We start from the raw sequence: 22,519 nt of genomic DNA on the forward strand, positions 1-22,519 counted from the left end.
GTGAAAATGAAGATCAAATGACGTTTAATATATTCGTTTAACATTATGTGTTCTAGATAAGAACAGGCAAATCAATGCCAACAATTCGACATCCAATTTCCGTTAAAAGTGCCTTCCAGGTTAATTTATCTAATGTACCTTTAAAGAGACACGACCTCGTTAATTGTCGTTTGAAATTTAGAAAATTTCTACGTTACTATTAGTCAAATTGAAATGTTTATAATAAGCAAATTTGCAGAAAATACAATTTACTATGATTTATTCCCCAAAAATGTTTTAAGAGGAATATAAGATAGGTATATATGCGTTCATTGTTTTAAGATAAAATATTTGATTTTTTGTTCTTAAATTTCAAACTTTGCACTTACGATCTTTGAAGGCTATAATATCCGTCACATTAAAGTAAGAGAAAATAAATTTCGCGGATAAATTGTCGAAAATTTTATTTTTTGAAAATTATCTGTTTATCGTAAAAACATCTGATTTTTGTGTGGAAATTCGATCTAGAATTACAGGCATTTTTCTGTTTGTAGTTATCTGAAACTCCTTGTATATAATGGGGATACACGACTGTATAGATAAGTATACAAAAGGATATGAATAAGACACGAAAAATAATATTAACGAACGTTGTAACGAACCAATTTAGAAAGCTCTACATCTTTGCGTGAGAGTACGTTATCCCAATTTTTGGTTTAAAGAATTATTAGTAATTAAATCTTTTTTTGTTATTTATAGCACAAAAAACACTCAGGCATACACACATGTACACAAAACAAAACAAAAAAAAAAAAGAAAAATGACTTAGTTATTATTAATAGTTGTATTCAGCTATTTGTGTGAATGTGGGTGACTAACCTTTATGCCATTTATCTTAAATATAATATCAGCAGGTGGTCTTGAAGGTGGCGATGTACAGTTGGCATGTAAAATGTCACCCAGCGTATAACGATCTCGTTCTACCATTAATATTGGTGGTCTTTTCGGTGTGTCTACGAATTATTAAAGAATAAATTTATTAGAAAATAATTTTTAGATAGTTCTTATAAAATATTGATTAAATTTTTTTTTGAATTTTTTTTTAGAAGAGCTTTGAAATTTTTGCAGTAATCCTCTATATAAATTCTATAAAATTAATCTCAGATCTAATGAGTCTAGCTCGTTCTGTTCATATTTAATAATCCGGTTATAATAGAAATTTCAAATAACAAAAATGCACATAGAGCCAAATATGGGTGGAGACCTTGAGTACACCATTAGGAATAGTGTGTGTAAATTTCCCATCGATCCCATTTGTGTCAAAAAAGTTATTCGGGGTTAAAAGTCTAAATTGGAGCTTTTTTGAATTTTTTCACAGATTTTATTAACCGTTCGTGGCGTAGGCTTACCGCCGGGGAAACCACGTTAAAAAAACGCGCCGAGTACACTATCTCAGAGGTGGTGTGAAAATGTGGCAGCTCTTCCAACTTTTTGAATCCCGATATGCCTGGAATGGTGATTTTTAGAAAAAAAAGTATAAGGACCATTTTTGTAGGTAATTTTAATATCTACAATTTTTGTTTGTGTATATGTAAGATAAAACTTATCGTTTTCGAAAAATATTCAAAAACCTCAAATTTTGACCTTTGACCCCGGATTACTTTTTAAGCACAAATGGGATCGATGGAAACTTTTGGTATATTATTTTAATGGTGTACTCAAGGTCTCCACCAATATTTGGCTCTGTATGAATTTTTGTTATTTGACTACTATTTTTATGTGGAATTGGATTCGACCATAAATCCTTAATTTTGAATAAGTTTCTTACATTTTATAATAAATATTTGACAAAAATCTAATAAATAGGCTTCGTATCGTTAGCGAATATAATCTGAAATAAACCAGAATTTATAATGAGTGTTATTAATTATTTGACCTACGTTACATATTTTTGAGCTGTACTTTAGTATAATTTGATTTAATAATTAAAACATTATTTATTTTGATTTAATTATTATAATATAATAATGCAGTATTTTTGATTATATTTGTATGTCAAATAATCATTTATTATAATAGTGCAGTGGAAATTTATTCAATCATGAACATACACTATATTAAATGAACGGAATTAGTGATTTTTAGAAATTTTCAAATTCATTAAATTTTATAATAAAGACAGCTGTCGAGTTTAAAGTTTTGGATATTGTGTTAAACTAAAATTAGTGAAATAATCTAAATGCAGGAACTATTTCGTATAAATTTTTTTGAAAGTTTTTCGAAAATCATGTTTCAGTTAAACTAAAGTTTTATGGAGTTTATCTTTTGGCATATTCGAAATATACTTCCAGTGTAAGATTTTTTTACTGAATTCTGGAGAATTTATGTTGATATCGGAAGTCGAGAGAGATATGATTTCGGTAGTCTCTCTATCAATTCTGGAGATGTGGCAACACTAAAGTGTGAAAATTGGGCTGTCTTATAATACCATGAACTAATAATGCAGCCCTTTAAAAAAATCTATTCACAGCAACCACAATTTGATTATAGAAATGAAAACAGTGGAGGCCCTAGCATGATGTTAGTGGTGTCCCTGCACCTGGTGCCTTTATTAGATGGCACTAAAAATGCAATGAATTTTCTAATAATAAAAGGTTATGAGAGTGCAACTATTTTAACAACTCTTTGTTTGATTGAGCTTTTTGTGTACAACTAAATTAAGAATAATTCATTGTAGGTATCGTGGCAGGGCAGAACAATGCAATGAAATTTTACAACACCTTTAAAACTTGCTACAGCCGCCTCTTTTCAGGAGAGAACAGAAGACTTTAATCTTTGAATTTTCATTATGCAGGCGCACTATTCGATTTCAATATAATATTTTTTTATAGTTATTCCAAATAAAATAATTAATTAATTATAGAATATTGGAACATCACTTATTGAACGTTATTTTTTGGAGGTTCCCTGTTCTAAAATTTTCTACGATCATCCTCATATATTTCAATTTATTCATAAGTTGGAAAAAACTTTTTAAATGAAAAAAACCATTCTTTTATCAATGAGTGTATATATAACAGCAAAACAAAAAAAAAGTGTGAAATTTTATTTATTTTTATCTGATGCATGATTTAACTTTTAATTTTTTTATAATTTGAATCTTTATTCGAATAATTTCTTTCTTAAAATTTTAAAAGCTCGCAAAAGTTTTACGTAAATATGTTGCCGGTATGTATACCTACTTGATAATAAAACTGTCGAACATTTCTGAACACGAAACATGAGAAAAAACTCTTTCATAATAAACCAAAGATACATAAATGGCGTTAGAAGTATGTGGATTCAGTAAAAAAGAAAGTAAATGGATTTTGATCAATCAGATACTAATATTTTTTTTCTTCTAATTTTAAGTTATCTTTTCCTTTATTCAAACCATTCGTTTTTTCTCATTAAATTCATGGTTAATTTTTGTTCATAATATCTATACCCACCTAATATTATAGACAGACGATAATATAAAATGACAGCCCAATATATAAAATTCAATCTACATTATATATTTTAACTAGTGATTTATTTCCATGAATGAACGATACAATTTTTTAATTAAAAAAAAAAAAAAAAAAACAACAAATATTCTGGGAATTTTTCATTTACCGATAACAGTCAGTTGCGACGACGCAGTACGTGTGGAGAATGATGGAGCATCTGTTGTAACCTCACAGCTAAAGTTACCAGATAATGAATAAGAAACATCACTTAAAACCACCTGAGTTGAATTTGATAGCGTCTCCTGTAAAAAGGTAAATCAATTAATTTATAAATTCTGTTTAAACCTCTATCCTGGAAGAAAAGGGCACCATGTCAGAAAAAATAAATCTTCAAAGGAAGCAAAATAATTTTTTTTTTTAATTTTTGTATTTGTTTGGTGCAGAGCCGAATTTAGTTACTCACTCGGAAATATTTATAACTTCTCATCGTATTTCAATAGAAGTTTTCACACAAAGATTCCATAATTTATGTAATAATATTTTATACAATAATATTATTTGTTTTTTATTTACAAGCTTGTCGCTCAGCCTCTGAAATTAATTGAGGAGCTGATAAATGAAATTGTCAGCGGGAAAGGTGGTAAAACACATAAATGGTATCATAATGGGCTCTATAGCCTAAGTGTGTTCTTCGTAAACAGCCAATATAACCTAACCTATTTACAAGCTATTATTTAGTTTCACCTGTCCCGTTGTCTGTAAAAATTAAATAAAAATTAATCTAATCAAATCTTAAAAGTCAAATTCGATCCACTGATTGAGCTGAAATTTTGCATGCTCATTTAGTTTGGATGACAGAACATGTTAAGGTTGTGGCGTCGTGATTTTCTCATCCCTTCCACCATATTTGATATGTATACATTTTTTTTAGTCTTAAATTAAAAATTTTAATAAAAAATACTTTTAAAGGGACACAGCTTTTATTGTACTAAAAAATAGAAAATAATTTTATCTATGAGTCACTCATACCGGACTATTTGTAAAAGTTTGAGGCTCCCAATTTCAAAATATCAAAAATGAATCGGAACGCCTCATCTACTCCACATGCCTAATTATTTTTCGATTCATTCTTGATGTTAAGCGCCTCAAGCTTTTACAAATAGTCGGGTAGGAGCGACTTATAGATAAAATTATTTTCTACTTTTTAGTACAATAAAAAATTTTTTTATAAAATAATATTATTTATTTGAATGTATAGGCAATATTGTTACATTAATAGAATAAATCTTTGTGTGAAAATTCATTTTCAAGCATGATAGATTTTTATATAAAAAACACATATCTCAAAGGAAAAATTTTGCTGGCGTGTGGATTTCCTGAAAATGAATGTGAAAATAATAGTTCTCTTACATATAGCCTTATGGAATAATTTTGACAGTCAAGATGGTTTTGTTTTATTCATAAAGAAAAAAGCAACAGCTTTTTCAAATTTTTTTAATATTATGTTAATAAGAAATTAAAAAATTTTTGATCCTACTTCGAAAAAATTCCCGCGTTTGAAAATATTTTAGTTAAAAAATTATTTACACATATACATATTTAATTATAACAACACATAAAAGTAAATGCTTTATATATGAACACAAACATTTTTTTCATCTACACGACCGACTTAGATTTCTAAGAGCTTCGAATAATTCTACTCACACTTGGCGAGACTATAATTTCCAATATACCTTAATAATATTATGCAAAAATGTACAACTAACAAATACTTACTCACGGGGTGCTAAATTCGGTTCTGCAGACAATTTTAACAATTTGGTTAATGAAATTTCATTTTATTCATTCTAAGGACATTATAACTATATCATTGAAAGACTGCACACTTCATGCTGGTTTTTTCGAAAAAAAAAAATGGTGGCCTGCTATTCCTGACTATAGAAATAAATTCATATTTTCACTTACATCTACATATATTCCGTTTGTTTTAAAAATTTTTATGGCTGGAATTTCACTTGGAGTATGTCGATAGAATTCATGTGTACCCCGGTACCAGCTGACTGCATATAGTGGTGCACCTTCTAAGTCGTATTGGCATAAGAATATAACATTTTCACCCCGTTCAATGGCTGATGGTATAACTAGTAATCGAACATCACGCAAAGACCAACATTCTAAACAAAAGCAAAAATAAAAATTGAAATAATTTATTACGATATGAATACATTTTCAATTTTAAAACTATTTAAAAAGCTTATACAGGGTGTTTAAGGAGGAAGAGTAATTATTTTTAGTCTTTATTTAAATATTTTAGTTATCTAAAACAAACATAAGAAGTTTTTTTAAACATGGCTCCTATTTTTAAGCGATTTAAGCTATGTATTCAAAGATCTTAAATAAGCATAAACGTATCTGAGAATGGGTCTTATTCTCAAGCCTTTTAAAAATATCTATACAGATGATCCATTGTTTACAGGAACTGTTATGCTTATTTTGTGTCCCTGAATAACAAGTAAACATAAAAGTTCCTGTGAATATGGAAACATGGGTCCTATTCCTAGACGTTATAGGAATTTAGACAGCTCTGTAAGTATTTCCCATTCACAGTAATCCTTTATATTTATTTCGGAACCCTAAATACGTATATAAAATATTCACTGTTCTTCCTAAACACCCTGAATTGAGAATACATCAATATTCCTACATACATGATCAATAAGTAACATCGTACATACATAGTTGTCTAATAAAAAAGGTTTAAAGCGAAAAGCGAGCACTAAAAGTTGAATTGAGACAACCTGGACTAACGTGGTCTTATAAATTGCTCATAACTGGTGAGAGAAATAATTTAAATTGTAAGTTGTTCATCTTAGCAAGTAGTACACTTTTTTTTCGAAACATTTGTTCGAAAAACAGATACATTCGCCAAAGATCTAACCTATATTACTATTAGATAAGTAACTTATGGTACTAGCTTTTTCGTATTCAAGATTATTTAGGGTATACTTTTTTCTTTTAACAGCGTAGCTGAATTTTTATACCAGGGAAATATATCAAGGTTTATTAAGTTTAGTCCCAAGTTTGTACCGCTTGAAAATATTGATGCTACCAACAAAATTTTGGTACAGATGTTTATAAAATCACCTGATTAATCCGTTTTCGGTTGTCTGTCCATCTGTCTGTCTGTCAACACGATAACTCAAAAACGAAAAGGGATATCAATTTGAAATTTTTATAGCGTGCTTAAGACATAAAAAGTAAGGTAGCACCCTTCTTGTAAACCGTTAGAGATAGAACAAAAGTTTAAGTGTAAATGTTTCTTATAAAAAAATTAACAACTTTTGTTTGAAACGTAATTTCGTAAATATCACTGTTAACCCGCGAGGCCGCAAATTAAGGACAAATTTTTTAGTATATATTATATGGGAATATCAGTTACATGTGTGTGGCTATATTATATTGAATATTTTTCTTTTTTTACATGACGTAAAAAAACAACCGCGGATTGGGTCATCACCACTGTCTATACATGATATTTCAACAATTAACACAGTCAATTGTTTGTTTTCACTTGTTATTAATGTATTCGAATATTGATCAATAAAACATTAAACAATTTTGTTTCAAATTTCTACTCAATATGTTCGTTCTTCGAAAAAATAGTAGGGTTTATTAAGATGAAGAAGTAAAGAGCAAGGGTTGACTTTTAAAAGACCTCGTTACTACAGGTTTAGTCATAGTGCTAGCACAGTATTACTTTACAATGCTCTTCAATTTTTGTTTGAACCTTTTTTTTGTAAAATCATTTTTTCCAGTTACAGTTCAGTCTCAAGTAAAATGGGACATCACATATATTGATCGTTTAAAAGATGCTTCAAAACTTTATTTCTCTATAGAAACACGGAGTGATGTTACGGGTAAACTCTAATAAGTATATACATACAAATATTAAATTTGTTTAAAAGACTTTTTAACTTTTAATTTTCATAATGCCAATTAATTAACATCATTAGTCAACATCAATCAAAATTAATCAGTAAACTGTTATTTTATAATATCTACCAAAATTTTTCTTCAACTTTGTACGGTTACCATTGGCTTAAAGAAATGAGTAAACAAAATATATAGGGTGTCTGAAAAGAGCCGATATTTTAATTAAGATTAAAATATAATTTGATTAACCAACAATATTTAAAAATTTTATTTTATAAAAAGATGAAATGAAGCTTGTTTAATATGAAACAATGTATATAAGCTCTATGAATGACAAAACTCCGCAGGCAAATGTCTAAACATTTTTAATAAAATTTTCAATTACAAATTCAAATTTATGTATCTAAATTTGGTGTTTTATAAGCGAGTATTATTTCTAATAAATCATAATACATACACTGCACTATTATATATAGTATAAGAGCTCATTGTAGTAAACTCTTCCTAAATAATCATTAAAATGTTCTTCAAGTTTTTACAAGCCGTGAATGAGTGACTCATAGAAAAAATTTCCTTCAACTTTTTAGTACAATAAGATCTTGCCCTTTAAAAAGTAATTTCTATTACATTATAGTAACATTAGCAATAGCTATGGCGGACGAATCAATGCAGTATGGACAACAGACTCACTTACTGGTTGGCGATACACACAGCACCTCTGGTGGTTAGATCTATTTAAAACTGTAACATGGATGCTATATGTATCTGTCTCTAAACTATACCGGCATTCTAGTAAATGCCATGTATTTCTTACTTATTTCTTGTAGGTGATCCCGACTACACTATTTTACTGGGAGATACAGCTATTAGAAATATTTGAGGACGCCAGAAGAAACATCAAAACTGACAAAATTAAATCTTTATCCACTTTAGGATTGATTTACACTTTTTAATAGAGAAAGGTCCATTCTAATCTGTGGCACAAACTGGAGAGTTTAGAAAGTTTCAAAATGATTATGATTTCAATATGATTATTTTAAATAATTTATTTAGACTGTTCTTAGATCACAGAAATAATTTTAAGATTTCTATAAAAAAGACAGAATTGTTATGAATCTGTTAAAACTGAAATAACCTCTTAAAAACCATGAATTAAAAAATAAGATAGGACTTTAATGCTTTCGGTGGAGGCTACTATGGCCGTGTCATGAACGAATACATACAATGTGTTCGTATAATGTATTTTTATTTTTTATAACAATGTGAGTATATGAATTTGCAAACCAAAAAACAAAAAGAAAGGAAAACGAGGTATTGTTTCGTGGTTTACCAATATTGTGCAAAATTGTTTAAAATATTACTAATAAGAGTTTCAACGCTTTACTCTTTCTAAATTTGTATGATTCATCGAATCCAATTTGTGTAGGTATAATAGATTTTGACCTGAAATTTTTGACCTAGACGCATTGACTGCATCGATTTTTGATGATGAGAAACTTTCAAGAAATTGTTTTTTGATTTAATTTAAAGATACAAGAAAATCAGAAAAGCGAAACCAAAATTTATGATGATGACACACCAAATCTGCTATTTTCTTTTTTAAATATAGCAGAATAGCATATCAATTTAGACTAAAATGGGTGAACATTTCCGAGTTTCTATCACATCTTGCAAATCCGATTTTTTGACATAGTGTGGTATATCCTTCACTTCATTTGCCGACACTCCTCCCTCTTTTGTTTACAACTTCCTTGCTTTTAGTTTTTTGGTGTGGAACCCAAATTTTCTTGAAAACAACTCATATTACTTAGATAATGTAGCTTTCCATACGCGCAATAATTTTTTTAATCGGCTATGTAGTTTTACTGTTATTCTATTATAATGTATCCATAAACTTTCATCATCTCAAAGTTTAAAAATTTTTAAATTCTTCTTTAGTGCTCACTCACAGTGTTAAAGAAATTCTCACATGCAGATTTTCACAGTCAAAGCCCCAAGAGTTTAGACTTGTTGATAGACCAGTCAGTGTTCTTTTATACATACAGCCAAAACATTTTCCCATCCGCTTCACTGGACTTGTGCAGGTTATGTAAATAAACAAGTGAAAACAAACAATTGACTGAGTAAATTGTTGAAATACCATGTATAGACAGTGTTAATTACTCTATCACATTACACATATACTTGTCACACATACATAACTGATAATACATACAATAAAATTTGCATCTAATGAGTGCCATCGTGAGTAAACAGTGATGCTTACAAAAAAATGTTTCAAACAAAGTTGTTTATTTTTTTATAAGGAACATTTTTTATATTTAAACTTTTGTTTTATCTAGAACGGTTTGCAAGATGAGACCTTCGGACCCAAAACCCAATTGACTTATGTTGCTCATTTACGAACTCGACCTCACTTTTTACGTCCTGAGTGCGCTGTAAAAAATTTCAGCTTGATATCTTTTTTCGTTTTTGAGTTATCTTGCTCACAGACGGACGGACGGACAACCGAAAATGGACTAATTAGATGACTCTATGAATACCTATACCAAATTTTTTGGTCGTAGCTTCAATATTTTTAAGCGTTACAAACTTGGGACTAAACTTAATGTACTATGTATACTTCATATATACATGGTATAAAAAGAGTAAATTTAGTTTTTTGATTAGTAAATTTTATTTTTATGAACAAGAATTCGATGCAAATTTAAATACCTAAAATAAGAATAGAAACTTTGTATCAAATATTCTCGGCTTTTTCTACCGATTAGAGCTTTATACGATTCCTAGCATATTTTTTGTGAGAATAATAACTAGAATTCTGTTTTGTTAATATTATAAATCACATTAAATAAATAAAAAATCTAGTAACATTGACATTTTAGCAAACTGTATCTGTATTTCTTTATAAAATTATTTACACGGGGTTTCAAATTACAAAATTGTATTGCTTTTTTCACCCCTTTAATAGTAAAATTTCTATAAATTCTATCTGATTGACCGTCTATATCTTAAAATGAATAGCTATGCTAAATTTCAAGTCGATCGGGAGTATAATTTCAGAGATCTCGTGATGAATCAATCAGTGGTATTACGTTTACATATATTTAGATTTGGTCAGTTCTACCACGATTTCTGAATGTTTTTTTTTCTTCAGAGAATCTACCATCCCAAACAATGGCTGGATTATTTTTAACGAACTTGAAAATGAATTTTTCAAAATTTTTTTCGATATCCACGTTTGTTACCTCCTCCTTATTTTAATAAAAGTGATACACTTTCTAATTCCTTTCATGGCAGAAAGAAAATGATGAATCTAAATTTTTCACTATCATATGGTCTTATATTTTCGGTCTAATGTTATACTTATAATTATTATAATAATATTACTGTTATACTCTTTCTAGTTTTTCTTCTTTCTTCATATTACAAAAAACTATACATCTTTCGTAAATTTTATATTTATTATTTTCTTCTTTTTCATGTAGATTTTTAAAATAAATTTATTTCGTAAAAAAGAAATAAATAAAACTAGAATATCGCGAAATAATAGAGAAAACCAACTGAAGATTGGACAGTTTTTATACTAAAACCACTATAATAAAATATATATCATACTTATGAATTATTATATTAACATTATTATAACATAAACACACAATAGAAATTAAGTATTAATGTTTTATGTAGTAACATAATTCAAATCGATTATTATTATGTAATAGCAATTCATAATAACAACCAATTATGATTATGTAGCCAATATAATTTAATTTTTTATTTATTTTATGACAACATAAAAAAAAATTGAATTTATATGCCCACCCATAATATTAATTTACTACATTTGTTCCTTCTATGTTATTTAAATAGATGTTATTTGTGGGCGTGTAATATCTCTTTGGATTGTAATTAAAAGATAAAATTTTAATGAAATTTTGAAAAATGAATGCTATCAAATTCTATATATATATAAAAAAAAAAAAAAAAACCTCTAAATGGATTAATATATTTTTAGTGCATTCAGTAAGAAAAACCATTTCTCATCTTGAATTCAATAAAATTCCATTTCCAAATTTCGTTTACATGTTTACTGTTTGAAAGTTGTAGGGAAAACATCTCTATCTTTTTGCCATCTTCCCGAATATTGATAAAATAAAGTTTTTTTATTAACGTTTACTAATTTTTAACACGCCTTTATTAGTTTCATACGTATGCTAGTATGTAAGTATGTTAGTATGTTAGTATGTTAGTATGAAACGGAATCTTTAAACATGATTTTGACCCTCCTCAAAACGTCGGATTAACTCGAAATTAGGCATACTTGCCAAGGATAAATGGCAATAAGTTAATCAGTTCATTTGACTGTCGATTTCTAAATAAGAAAATATATACATTTTTTTGCGCTCCCACCATTTTTTTACTGAATTTTTGATAAATAAATAAAAGTCTAAAAGACTAAAAAGCCCAAAATAAATAATAGATTTAAAAACTAAAAAACACGCTTTTGTAACTATCTGAAACGTAAAAAATAATTTCTTAAAATTTAACAAAATCATTTTATCGTAAAAAAAGCGTGGGGTACTTTTTAAATATTTAATAACGACTTAACTTTTACTAATATCTGTCTATAAAATATTTACAATAACTGAAATTTAGCACCCCACGTTTTTTTACGATAAAATTATCTTTTATTAAGAATTTAAAAAAAATTTATTTTCTACCTTTTAGTTCAGCTAGTTAAAAAAGCGTGTTTTTTAGTTTTGTTTTAAACTAGTATTTTTATTTAAAAACTGCATGTAAAATAATTTAAACAAGGACTTTATAATTAAACAAATTAATAATATTTGGCAATGGTTTGCCTAAGGTTCCATGATAATTCTTATTTATCCTAAACCAAATTAAATATTATAGTAGTTTGTATTGTTGTTTTTTAAAAAACAACAAAATTTTGCCCTAATAAATATTTAATTTATGAATATACTTTTTTTAAAATTTCTTCTTCTAAGGTTACTAAGGTTATTTCAGTGAAATGATTGTACTAAAATTATTTTTTCCTTGTAATTTTTAATTAACCACAGAGAATACCATACCATATATTCAAAATAATAAGCGAATGTTAAAATACGAATTCTTATTTAATTAAAAATAATATTCCGTAATAGAAACATTTTACATCACTTAATAAGCGTGTTTGTCTAATGGAGTTTGATATGACGAGAGCTGGTTTTCTTAAAAATTTGTAAAAAGAATTCTGAAATATTATTATATAGCAGTAAATCTTTTCTCTAGATCCTTATATTCGGAATTTATGTTAAAATTATACTAGAATGCATTAAATGACAATTAGAATACTTGAAACTTGATTTTTTTTTACGTGAAATAATTGCAATTAAATATATAAATAAGGGAAACAATTCTTAAAGATATTTTACAGATATTTAAATAAAAAAAATGAAAGCTTTGTTAATACACCACATATAATTGAGGAAAAACCGGGAATTGACAATTTACTAACATTCTACACTAAATGCCTAATCAAGTTACACTAATGGGAGCTTTAGAAATAAGTTTAGTTGTTCTATGGTAATTATCCCTGTATCCCTATACTTATTATAAATGTGAAAGTAAGGATGTTTTTTTGTTTGTGTACTTGCTACGCTTTCTCGCAAATACTATCGAATGGATTTAAATGAAACTCTGCAACAATATTGCTCATACATCAGAATAACACATGAGATATAATTTATAAAGATATATTTAAAAAAATAAATTTAATCTGACATTTTACTGCGCCATCAATGAGCATCATTTTGAATTATACATTAAAGAGTTCTGAAAAAATAGTTAAAGAAAAACAATTCATGGCCATCTTTTCTGACATACTCAATGAATTATTACTATTTCAGATAAAAAAACACTGAAAACTGTTAATATATTTTAACAACTATGTAAAACAATCCCTACCGTTATTTTGAGTGTTCAGGAGAGTAAGTGAGAGCATAGGAGGAACAGATTATAACGCGTTGGTCTTAATCAATTTTTACTTTGAAACCCAGCGAAGTGGGCGGGTTATAAGCTAGTATATTATACATGTGAGCATTTGTTTATTTGTTTCTTACCTTTTAACGAAAAAACTTTTGAATGGATTTGAATGAAACTTTACAATATTATACCTCATACATCAGAATAACACGTGAGCTATTTATAAAGATATAGTTTAATAAATATTTTCATAAAAATTAAATTAAAACAATGTCATTTCGCTGCAAGGTATCTTAGAATATCATTCTAAAGCATAAATTTAACATTTCTATAGAAATAGTGAACGATATACAATTTATGGCCGTTTGTCAAACCAGGGCTTGACAATGTGACAAATTCCCGTACTTTTTTTCGTACAACAGCGATTATTTTGTGAACTATAACTTGGCCATATCCGTGAGATTATCCCGTGATAATTAGAAGATCTTATAATGTTGAAACTATTAACGAATATTGATTTATTTATATTAAATTTTAGTTATTTACTAAAGAAGTCAAAGGATAGCTCAATATTTGGAGGAATCTCTAATATGGCTTCTTATAGGAGTCTATCGTCATCAAAAAACGAACTCCCATTTGTTTTTATTATAGCGGACATTTCTATTTTCCTATAAAATAAACAACTCTACTTTACAAACTAGAACAATTCGTTATTGTCTTATCAGTAAAAAATTTCATCAAACTTTTCCCCGTTTTATTCAATTAAAAACAACAACAACAACCACTCGAGTCAGGAGAAAAACTTTTCCAATATACATTAAATTAATTTTTTCTTTCTGACTCAATCAAATATAAGTTTTCTGTTATGGTTTTATGCAATAATAATATAAAAAATAATAATATAATGAATTTAACAATTAGTTTTCTGGTGACGTGAGTGATGAAAGTGAAAAGTATTATATTGTTGTTTTAACAAAATACAATATGACTTTTGTTTTCTTCAAGAGAGAGCTATAATAAATATATAAAGTCACTTTTTATGTATATAAGTATATACAAATTTTATAAAGAACAACTTTTTAAAATAATTTAGTTAGACGTTCTCGAAAATTAACATAAAATTGTGTATGAAAAGTTCTTTGTTCTCTTAATAAATGACATAACAAAGTGGTTCTAAGTTTTAATCAAACAGTGTTTTTTTATACCTACTTCCATAAGTTTCTTAATAAATTATTTAGAAAAGCAAATAATACTTTAATTTGGTTTTATTTATTTGCTGGTCTTATAGTCAGAAATGTTTTTGTTACAAACATTTCAGAATTACGGATGACAAATTTAAATAATTGAATGAATCACAAACATGGTGTATGGAAATCAGCAATCGACCATTTTGTCTGATAAATATACATTATATACAGATCGACCTAAGTATTGCATTAGTGTTGATGGCTCAAAGACATTTATGAAAGTAAATAACAGAAAGTAAATGGCAAAAGCCTGCCGGTCGCAAGAAGGTGTATCTCCTTTGTTAAAAAATAATAAAGCGTGTCTCCTCTTAAAAGTCTGCAAAAACCAAATGTAGTAAATAACCTAAAATAAGTCAATTGAGCGAAACTGGCCCCAGTACTGAGCTGTCAAAATTAAGTATTAGTAGTATTTATTTTAATACAAAAACGTAACAATTTGATAAGAATTTTTTCTCCCCTTGTTTATTCAAAATTTGCAATTTTAAACATTGGAAAAATTACATTTAATTGTTCCAAATGTTCTTTATACCTTAAGAACACCGCCTGGTAAGAAGTTTATAGTGCATTGATCAGTCTTGACTTTTATTCAAATGAATGGCAGACTGTTAAAAGTTTTCTCTTAGATTTAAAAACAAATGTTGATTTTTAACTATGCATTAATTCATTATGAATGTTAGGGGAACGTGGGGCTGGTTTTAACGGGGGTATTAACAGTCCTCTAGCTACTAGACTATACACGACAAAGTGCTAACTTCAAGGTTTTAACTTTGGCGATGCTAACGAAAAAATCGCATCACTCCAGTTGCCCCCCAGCTGCCGTATTGTGTAGTTGTGGCAAAATAAAGGTAATCGAATATTTTTACCTCGTGTTTTTTTTTGATTTGAGCTTTAATTGATTACTTATGTGATTGAGGATTCGCGTATATCTTATGTTTATTAAATGGAGAATTACATCTACATGTTGTTTTGTTAAATTAATGCAAAGTGATTTATTGATAATGTTTTATGTTTGAAAAGTATCTCTGGGGCTAGTATTATCCAAATGCGCGGGGTAAGTATTAACCTGTTAATATTTGCCCCCGGCAAAGGTGTTAGGTTCAAAATTGAAACTGGTGTTACCTATTTGTTGTAGAATGAGAATTTACAAACGCAGAACAACTAAGAGCATCATTACGAAAAGAGGTGTATTAGTTAGCGGTACGAGAGGCACTAAATTCTAATCAAAATGTGGTGATATTGCAACCGAGTTCAATATTTGTCACGCAACACTTTTTAATAACGTCAAAAAGACAAAAGCTGGCTGGAAATACAAAGTAGGGTTTAATAAACCGAAACTGATTTTCATAGAACAACAATAACGTTGTATTGCCGAATATTTAAAAAAAAGTGCCTATATTTACTTAGGATTGCTTCCAGAACAATTTAAATCTCTAGCTTACAAAGTAGCCGTTAATTTAAATATTTTCATTCCGGAATCCTGGCCATCAAACAAAAAAACTGAGCCGAAGTGCCAGTTTGAGCCGAAGTACCTCTTTCAATCCTACCAACGTTCATTCATATTTTGAAAAGGATATATGGATGAAACCGGCATCACCGCAATTCGAAAAAGATCGTATTACAGAAAGGACTTAAGCAAGTTGGGTCAAACTGCAAACTAAATGTTAATTCTTACCCCTTCATTGTTAATATTTGCCCCCAACTCGGGGTAAGTATTAACCGCTGACTTTTTTTTAAAAAAAGTGCTTCGTTCTGCTAAAACGAGCAATTCAAACGGCGTTTTGGATTGAAATATGAAAGATGAATAAATTGCCGTCATGAAGGTACTTAAGTAATAACATTAAGTTGAGAACTTTAAAAGATATTGACAAAAGTTTGAATTTTGTTAATACATGCCCCACGTTCCCTTATTTTATACATTTTTCTGTTGCTTGTGGCTATAAATATGTCTTCTATTATTGGCATACTGGTTATTTTTTCTGTCACGAGCTGACAGTCGAATTATTCCCCCCAGGTTTTTACCCAATTATCGAGTATTGTAAATACATGAATTTCAACTATTATATAATACCTAAAAAATGCCTCTAAGTATTTTTTATTATTTTTGCAATAAATATCCATATTTTGCTATTAAAATTTTTGTATATTTAGAAAGAATTAAACAAAAGGAACTTGTTCTCTGTTTCGTAGTCCTTTAAAACGATTATTTACAATAAAGTATAGCGTCTAACGTCTGTTACAACTCTAATTTAGGAAATGCGGACAACTAAAAAATATTTATTTCATTTTTAGGCCAACAGATAGTTTTCCAATTTCTTTATACTGTGTGCGTGGTTCTTTAAAAGAGTTTTACAATAATCCACTTATTTATCATTTAGAAATGTTTTTTTTTAATATTATTTTCTTTGAGATTGTTGAATAATAATAGAAGTAAGATGACGCTATTTGAACTTTACCTCGTTATATATATAGTAATATATTTGTTAAAAACTTTATTTTAGTCAAGTCATAATGTGCTGAGCATTTATGACAAATGAATAGCTTTTTCAAAATTAAATTTTCATTTAGTAAATGATGTTATGGTATAATAAACATGTTTTTTATCATTTTATATAGATATAGGGTTTATATAATTGATTTATGTTATATAAGTAATTTTATATTTTAAATATAGGCCTTTTTTATTTACATATTTTAATATTTAAGTTAAATAAATGTTGAAATTTTTGAAAAATTATAACACACGTCTTTGCTTAGATTCAATAATATGAAAAGTTTAAATAGTATAAAAAAGTAATATAGCACAAGCAATAGAGAATAAAATTAACTTTAAGTTCGAAGTGTTTCGCTAAAAATTTAAAAATTTGGTGACGGTAGTTGAAAGGATACAAAATAACATAGAAGAGTGGCTGTCATGTGGAGCTTTTGGCATGTGAAGAAATGAAAATTTAAAAAATAAATCGTCTTGAAAACTATATATATATATATATATATATAAACTAAATAAAAGTTGTAGATGAAATAATTATATACATTTTCAATTTTTATACGAAAATTGGCTTAGATAGGTATGCTACTTTTTACTACAAGTTATTATTTTATTTTCCATGTTATTATATAAGCTCATATTCGGGAAGAGCCAGTTTTTTCGCGGATAAGAAAGACTATACATTTAATTGAAAAAGTTTGCTATCAGAATAAACATTATAAAAAAGCAAAAAGTTTGAATTGGTTTAATAACGCCAAAAGTTTGAAGTTGAAGTCACATGGCGGTCAGTCATACGACGCAAATTGCTTACGTGCTATATCGGATATAAAATGCTACATGCAATAATGGGTGGCATAAGTATTTTTTTTCACCAGAACAAAAACAATCCAATTTCTTTGCTATTCATGAGCTGTATTAGGATAGTAATCTTTTTTTGATTGAATATACAGTTTTCGAGTTATCCACGAAAAACTATTAAAATTTCAGACGTTAAAAATTTTAAAAACCTCTTCATTTGTCCAAGGTAGACAAACATATCAATGACGCAATAAAAACATAGTACAACATAAATGAAAATATAATTTAGAGAAATAGGTACACATAAAACCAATTCTAATTTTCCTAAAGGAATAACTGAAATAACAGTATCTATGACAGAAGTTAAGGAAAGATTATAAATAATGGGTAACAAAAATTATATATTATACAAACTGAATAAAATTAACTGTGAAATATTAAGGTATCATACAAAGTGGGACAGAATATTATATATATAATTATTTAAATAATTTATATCCTTAAAATTAATTTTCTTCAAACAGATTGATTCTGATTTTTACCCAAAAATTTGCAAAATTTTTTTTAAAATAGAATTTTTACCAATTCGATTGTTTTCATCTTAAACTTGTGCTAGCCAAATTTCATGACATTTATTTTATTATTAACACGTTTTTATTAGCTTCACATGTATGTTAGTAAGTTTATATGTTAGTTTGTTAGTATGTAACGGAAACTTTGATCATGATTTTGACACCCTTTAAAACGTTGGATTAACTCAAAATTTAGCATACTTTTCAAGGAACGGTGACAATACAATAATTTAATAAGTTTATTTGATTATCCTGATCAGTATTTTCAGGATTAAAGACTTCTTTATATGAAAATATATACATTTAATTGCGCTCCCACCAATTTTTGATAAATAATAGTCACATAGGGACTTTAACACTCGGAGCCCATTCAAATCTAGACCGACTCAAATCTTCCTAATAATGGTCCCCGACTGTTCAAGTCACTGTGTAAACTACTGGACTTGTTTCTTTCTTTTCAGATTTTATTTAACATAGTCGGGTTTTTTATTTTTATAATTTTTTTTTTTCACAGCATAAGTGTTACTTTTTCGATCACTTTTTCAATAGAGGCCTACATAATTTTCTTTTTATATTTAGATCCTTAACTATAGATACCTATAAATAAAAATAATAACAATTGATAACAGCGTTTGCTATGTTATATGATGAAATAATATAAACAGTGCAAGTGATCGGTCTATACCATGCATTCAGGCTAGCTCGTCCACCGTACTTGGGTAAGATTGACCATGTGATATCATTACAAAACTAATAAATAAATATCAAAATAAAAAAAAGTAACTTTAGCTTTTTTGCTTTGTGAGTTTTCAAAGAAAGTATAGGAAGCTATTTATGAATTGGAGCTTCATTAAGATTTATAATCGCTGATCAAAAGTTATAATCACATAAAATACACGTGAAACGAAGTTCACCGGGTCAGTTAGTAAATAAACACAAATAAAATTTCTTCAATTACAACAAGATTTCTTCATCAAAATATTTAACAAAAACTAATGTAAGAAAAAAAATTTTTTCTGGGGCAGTACTCCCTTTCGAAACAATATCGGTACTTTGATACAATATCGATAATATATAAATAACGATAGATCTATATCGGTGTCTATCGAGTTTACCCTTTTAAGAAATACCCTTTTACAATTTTAAGAACAAAAGAATCAACTAAGTATATGTGTTTTAAAAATTTGGAACATGTATAAATTTTAAAAGTTGTTCATTATAAAAATACGAATACAGAACGAAATGATTTGGCACAAATCGGATGTCTAAACGATAGATATTATGTAAATGTAACGAGAGATAATTTTGTTGTTAGTGTCAATTTGTGTCGATTGTAAGTTTTCGAAATGGTATTTCAATTTTATTTAAACATGTATTCAACGTATTATTAGTTTCGTTTTTACTATTTATCTTTTATTAATCGGAGGTCTATGTTTCACATAAAACACCCAAAGGGTGAACAAATAAGAGTTATACATTAATAACAGAGTGTTGAAATTTTAGAAAGAAGGATTTTATTGTAAATGTTACAAAATTGACTCAAGTTATGCAATGCCCTATGCTCAATGGGGCAACGTTATTGTATTTGAAATAAAGTCAATGGCGGTAAGGATTTGTCTCAAAACACGATGATAGTACACCCTGTTCTCTACCTCCGGTTTATGTAATTTATCACCATATAAACGTAATTTTTCAAAATAACCTTTTTTCCCAAAATTTCACCACTCTGTGGTATTTAAGAAAAGATTCCATCTCGGTTATAAGTGAATTGAGAAATAGCCATTGTTTTAACGTTATTTACCATTCGCAAAGTCCTGCTATTATAACTTGCTTCATTTTGCGCACACAGCATACTTATATCGATTCGAAATTACAAAAATTCGATTTTGCATACCACGTTCCAAGAGTACGATCTAGCATAACCCATTCAATAATTAGTACCTTATCAAGTGCCTTATACAAAAGGAATATTTGAGGCACCAAAATTGATGGTCACAAAAATTCTGCTACAAGGTACCGGTATTATTACTTTTTCGTTGGTAAGTGCTTATTTTATAAACACAGTTTTCCAATTAAATTTTTTTTTAAAGAAAACAGAGATAAAGTATGTAATTAAAAAAAATCCAATTTAATGTTTTTAATTGCCTAATTTTCTTTTCACTTAAATATTTAGATCACATTAGGATACAGGTAGAGAAGAAGAAAATGTTTGATGCGGAACGATTCCACTCTAAAGGTAAAAATAAATAAGTATACTCACCTTCTAGAATTAATGATACAATGGTAACTAGAACCCACACACAATTAACAAGTACAGACGTTGAATAAGGCCTTCTGGTTGTTGTTCTTGCTATCGTAAGTACTTCCATTATTTTACGTATGTGTTCTCCTTCAAATTACCTACTAAGAAAAAAATTCAAATAATATTCTTCAGGCGTATTTATTATTTTAAACATATTTTTTCAACATTGAATTTATGTTTTTAAAAGTGCATGCCATGTCAGATTCGGCATACGGGTAACATAAAAAATTGGATAAAAAATGCCTTTTTTGACTATTAACTTCTAACTAAATACTACATTTTGGAATCAAACCCCGTTAAGTTATTTTCACAAGTTAGTCCACAGTATGTCACTACTACTTTAAAAATGAATATTTAGAAGAAATTTTCTTTTTAAAAGTAAAACTCTTTCTCTCTACAAAAATAAAAGTCTTTATTAGTGAAACCGTCTCAGTGGTCGTGCGATATAAATCGTCTTTAATACGTTCGGCTACTGACTGGGAGGTTGCGGGCTCGATTCCAGGCTGCGGCAGGGTAGAAATTATAATTAATGGGGCAATAAAATTGATCCCACTGTCGTCGCTTGGATAAGAACGAAGTAACCGAACCCACCCACATCATAAAAATTTAATTGTATATTGGATGTGATTAAAATAAAATAAATAAAGATTAAAAAAATGATGTGGGTGCCTTCAGTTATAGATCGACATCTGAAAAACGGAGGTAAAATCCCATTATTAGTCATAATTAAAAAACTCTGAAAAAGATATATTCTATCAATAAGCATGTTGCTTATTGTGTATGATCTGAGCCTCTATCTCCTCCCCCTCTACTCACAACAATCATAATTCTGATTATAGCAATTTATATCATGATATTTAAATAAAAGAGATTATAAGGATGGAAGCAAATTTAGAATCATCATTATTAATTTTGAAAGCTCACAAAAATTCGAAGAAAATAGAACCAATTTCAGAAAATTGACGAAAAAGTAAATAATAATAATAGATACTTCTTTCATCAATGATTTATCGATAAAAAAGCTTGATAAAGCTTAAACACGATAAAGCTACAGTTATTTAAGAGAGCAGTACCGTTTTTTTAGGAAACCTAACCTTTAGAGATACATAAATATGAAAACATGTTATTTTCAGTATATAAAGGTAAGAAAATTTGTGTGATCCTGACAGGTGGATAGATAGGTATCCAAAATAATCAGTTATCAAATAGAAGAACAAAATGTTATATATAAATACTCAACATTAGTTAGTACATAACAACATGAACAAAAAACAAACCTTTTAAAAGCTCATTCAAAGCACATACTATCTTTTTATAGATGTATAGTTTTTGTTTTAAATTTGATTTTCACTACAGAATTGAACAAATCCCCCATAAACACTCACTACAAAAACAAATACAAGTAGACCGAACACTTTTATCTCGCAACAATTATCATAATTTATAATTAAAATTTTATTAACTTTTTTTTATTTATTTATTTCGATTTACTCTATTTTTTTATTAAGTATCATATCACATATATTTTCATTCCATCACACATGTTGATCCTGGAGATGGTAGGAGTTGAGGATGTTGCAATATAATTTGTTGAATGTTTTGTTTGTAAATTGTATTACTCCCGGTGATGATGTCTAGAATCATATTTAGTTTTAATCATTTTTAAACTACAACGTATTTTTTTTCGCCGTTGTTGGTTGAAATATTTTTTTTATACTAATTGA

General features: G+C 28.1%; 1 protein-coding gene across 1 annotated transcript; it reads right to left on the bottom strand.

The window, feature by feature from the left end:
- Positions 1-831: 831 nt before the first annotated feature.
- Positions 832-22,104, bottom strand: LOC123305577. Its single transcript, XM_044887351.1, has 5 exons — positions 22,073-22,104; positions 20,754-20,896; positions 5,439-5,647; positions 3,637-3,772; positions 832-992 (listed from the first exon to the last, which is right to left on the bottom strand). Exons 2-5 carry the CDS (start codon positions 20,860-20,862, stop codon positions 832-834), a joined length of 615 nt encoding a protein of 204 aa, XP_044743286.1. The 5' UTR covers positions 20,863-20,896; positions 22,073-22,104.
- Positions 22,105-22,519: the final 415 nt, after the last annotated feature.

Source organism: Chrysoperla carnea, chromosome 1 (assembly GCF_905475395.1).
Source record: "Chrysoperla carnea chromosome 1, inChrCarn1.1, whole genome shotgun sequence".
NCBI lineage: Eukaryota > Metazoa > Arthropoda > Insecta > Neuroptera > Chrysopidae > Chrysoperla > Chrysoperla carnea.